General features: G+C 46.8%; 1 protein-coding gene across 1 annotated transcript in view; it reads left to right on the top strand.

The window, feature by feature from the left end:
* The first annotated feature begins 1,561 nt into the window (after window positions 1–1,561).
* LOC107109871 (zinc finger protein 271-like) overlaps window positions 1,562–4,114 on the top strand; it is an 11,665-nt gene continuing 9,112 nt past the window's right edge. Inside the window, exon 1 of the mRNA XM_015410583.1 lies at window positions 1,562–1,810. Coding sequence (XP_015266069.1) covers window positions 1,607–1,810 — 204 coding nt within the window. The 5' untranslated portion in view covers window positions 1,562–1,606. The remainder of the gene's footprint in view (window positions 1,811–4,114) is intronic.

The raw sequence follows: 4,114 nt of genomic DNA on the forward strand, positions 1-4,114 counted from the left end.
GGTTGGAGGGGTATGCTTTGCATGAATGGTTGAGTGAGCGGCTGCAGCCGGAGCTCAGCGTGGCGGGGGCGGATTTACGGCTGGTTCCCTTTTGCTGTCGCCTCTGAGCTGCTCGCTTGCATTGGGGCCAGAAGCTTTAGCGGGGATTGCTTTCCTTGCAGGGCCTTAGTCGGCGCTAAGAAAGGCACAAGAGGTTGGCTGGGAAAGGGCAAAGGCGGGGGGACGACGACGCACACGCACACACATTCTGTTTCTGCTCTCCTGGCCTGAGCACCACATCTAGCACTTGCCCCCTTCCGGAAACGTGCCGCGTTCCCGTAGTAAGCCACGTGTTTCGTGCTGTGAAAGGGACCGGGGTACTCAGAGGAGCCCTGCGGGAGACTGGAGGACGCGGGATCATGGCTACGGGTTGATTACTGCTTGGAGAAAGCTGTGAGTTCAGATTTTTATACTCTCATAGGGCCAGGCATTCCCTCTCAGCCTAATCTCCGAGGTAGATCAAGATGAGTAGCCGTGTTAGTTGGTCTGTCGCAGTAGAAAAGAGACAGAATCCAGGAGCACCTTAAAGACCAGCAAAATTTCCTTTTGTGTGTCCTGAATGTAGTGCCCTTCAGCCTCATTGGATGCCCTCGAGTTCTAGTATTTTGGGAGAGCTACAAAAAGTTCTTTCTGTCCACTCTGTATACCCCGTGTATAAATTTATAAACCTGTATCATGTCCCCTTTAGCAGTTTTCTAAACTGAAAGCTCCCAGACTTTTCAGGCTTTCCTCATAGGAAAGTTCCTCCAACCCCCTAATCATCTCGGTTGCCCTCTTCTGTACCTTTTCCAGCTCTGCAGTGGCCTTTTTGAGATATGGTGCAAGATTGGGCTAGCCGGGGTTATCCGGATCGGGGCACAGATGACCCAACAACTCACAATTAGTTGGTGTGTACCAAGCCTGGATTTCAACCTATGCTTTTAGCTGGTTTTTCAGTCATGGCTTCTGTTAGTTGTGGCTTGATGTGACATCTGAATTCACAGATCTTCATTTTTCAAGTCACACTGGCCGTAGAGATGGCAGCATGGGGCCATCTCCATCCAGGGTATAGATGGGAGAGGAGATAAGAAGCGAACCAGGGTTTATGCACCAATTGCGGTTTTATTGCTTGTATTTGGAAAGCTAACTAGAGTTTGGAATGCTGTGGGGGGTATTGCTCATGATGTCCTAATTTTGTTCCAGGATACAATACCTGAGTGCTAGAATATGAGGAGAATTGTTGGCGGGAAAAGATCTGAACAAGCGGGCAATGGTGGATTGATTGCTAGAAGGATCTGAAGGGAAATGTTTCCAGAGCCCTGAGATGCCAAAGATGCCTGAAATTCAGCTGGATACAAAAAGTTATTTACATGAAGTTGTAGAGAATAAACCCAAACTAGCCTTGTTTTGAGATGGAAATACTGGAAGTTCAGAGTTACCTGAAAGATTCCTGAGGCACAAAAGTCCACCGATGGACTGTGAAAATGGCTCCCGTCAGAGCACTGACTTGGTTGAGAATCCACAAATGGCAGAAAAAGCATACATTTGTTCATATTGTGGGCAGACGTTCAAAGGAACTTCCGCCTTGATGGCACATGAGAGGTCTCACATAGCAGAGAAAGTATATAAGTGCTCGCAGTGCGAGAGACCGTATGCCTGTCGTTTTGACCTCCTACGACATGAGAAGAACCATGCGGGAGAGAACCCACATCAGTGTGCTTCAAATTGTGGCAAGTGCTTCCATCAGAACACCCCCATGCCCCTGTGCCAGGAAATCTGTCCGGCAGAGAAGGTAAGCAATTGCCCTGAGTGTGGGAAAAGCTTTGGCAGCAAATGGCAGCTCCTTCAGCACAAGGAAACCTACAGGAGGGCAGAACAGAACGAGTGCTCAGAATGTGGCAACAGGTACAAACTTCCCTCACAAGACACTTGAAATCCACACTGAGGAGAAGCCTTCTGCGAGCTATGCTCTAAGCTTGGGCCCCCCATTTGTATGGGGTCTAAGCAGTGTTCTCTCTAAGCTGAGTTAGTGTGAGCTAGCTCACAGTTTTTTAGCTTCTGGTTCACACATTTTTGTCTTAGCTCAGGAAGGATGGCTCCAGAGCAAACTGATTTATGCAGTAGCCAAATCACTCATTCACAACGACTTGGCAACAGTGATCCATGCAATGGTCACCTCGAGACTAGACTACTGTAATGCTCTCTACGTGGGGCTGCCCTTGTCACAAATCCGAAAGCTGCAGCTAATGCAAATTGCAGCAGCCAGGCTTCTGGTGGGTCTTCCTATGCGGGAGCACATTCAGTCTGTGCTAAAGGCATTACATTGGCTGCCGATAGCATTTCGAGTTCACTTCAAGGTGCTGGTTCTTACCTTTAAAGCCCTATATGGTCAGGGGCCAACATACCTGAGGGACTGCCTTTTCCCATATGTACCCCAGCGAGCACTGCATTCAGGGTCACAAAATCAATTGACCCTCCCAGGCCCTAAAGATGTCAGACTGGCAACAACCAGGGCCAGGGCAGCTGGGGCCAGAGACGGGAGCTCACTCCATCACGCAGCACTCGGGTCTCGAACTCCCGAGCTACCAACCTTCTGCTCTGCAGCTCAGCATCTTAACCTCCGAGCCACCATGGCCCCATATCATTCTATATATACGGACACAAACACAAAACCATAGCTCCATTTGAAACAACTCAGTTATAATTTTCACATATGAAAGATGGTGATTCTCAAACAGTGTTCCTAGGGACCCAGAGATTATATGTGTTGTAAAATAGTCAAACGTGTTTAATACTCAGACTATCAATGGATCTTGCTCTATTGGAAAGAAGAGATTTCTTTGCTTTTAAAAACCTTTATTTCTAAGGGGAAAAGGTACACAGGATAACTACAAATAAACATAACACTAACAGCTACATTTTCTAAGCTGTCTATGGTCAAACCTAACACAGAGATAATGGAGAATCTGCCCTTCTTCTCGACCCTTAGAAAGGAAGTCACCTGGAGCAAACAACCAATCACTTATCACAACAGAAGTTACTTTTCCTGGGCTAATTCCCCATAGGCTCAATGCCAGGTATCCCTTCCAGGTCAGTCTAAACAATAGCAATACTAGGCAAACAAGTTAACCCTATAATGACTGGATTGTCAGACCTTGTAAACACATGCATTTCCAACAATATGGACAGCAGATAAAACCAAAAAAGGGCATTCCTATCTAACATGGTGCCCTACAAATAGAGCCAGTGTAGTGTAGTGGTTAGAGCATAGGACTAGGAACCGAGAAGACCAAGGTCAAATCCCCACTCTGTCATGAAGCTCTCTGGGTGATTTTAGACCAAACAAAATGAAAGTCCAGTGGTGCCTTAGACATTAGCCACTTTTATTTTAGTATGAGCGCTCATGATGAGTCACAGCTTGCTTCCTCAGATATATGGAGGGAAACAAACGGGAATTCTATTTAACAGGAAGAATATAAGCGAGGTGGGAAGATGAGGCAGAGCACGCGAATTCCATCCTGAGGGAGTTTTTCCATCTGGATCGTAGGCCAGTCTCTTTCTTTCTCTAGCCTACCTCACAGGAATCGTAATTAAAAAGATAAAATGCAGGAGGGGAGGACAATGTTGTAAACAGTGTTCCCTCTAAGCTGAGTTGGTGTGAGCTAGCTCACAGTTTTTTAGCCTCTGGCTCACACATTTTTGCCTTAGCTCAGGAAGGATGGCTCCAGAGCAAACGAATTTATCGCTCACTCATGACTTAAATGTCAGTGGCTCACAAAGTAGAAGTTTTGCTCACAAGGCTCCATAGCTTAGAGGGAGCATTGGATATAAGTCCTCTGGTTAAGCAGGCGTGAGGGATATTTTTAGCCAGGATCACATGAGAGCAGCTTCACCCATTTTGGTACCATTCCTGAAGGGGTGGCCACAATAACAAAATTTGAAAGGTGACTTGTGGGCCCCTTCAGGGCTGTGACAGATTTATTGTAATATAATAGAAAGTAGGATCTGCCTCAGGAAAACTTACTGCTACGATAAATCTGCCAGGATTGTTCACACGTACCAAACAATGAAGTGGGAGCACTACTAGTACCGGGGG

The sequence above is a fragment of the Gekko japonicus genome, unplaced genomic scaffold (genome assembly GCF_001447785.1).
Source record: "Gekko japonicus isolate JY-2015 unplaced genomic scaffold, Gekko_japonicus_V1.1 scaffold3744, whole genome shotgun sequence".
Classification (NCBI taxonomy): Eukaryota; Metazoa; Chordata; class Lepidosauria; order Squamata; family Gekkonidae; genus Gekko; species Gekko japonicus.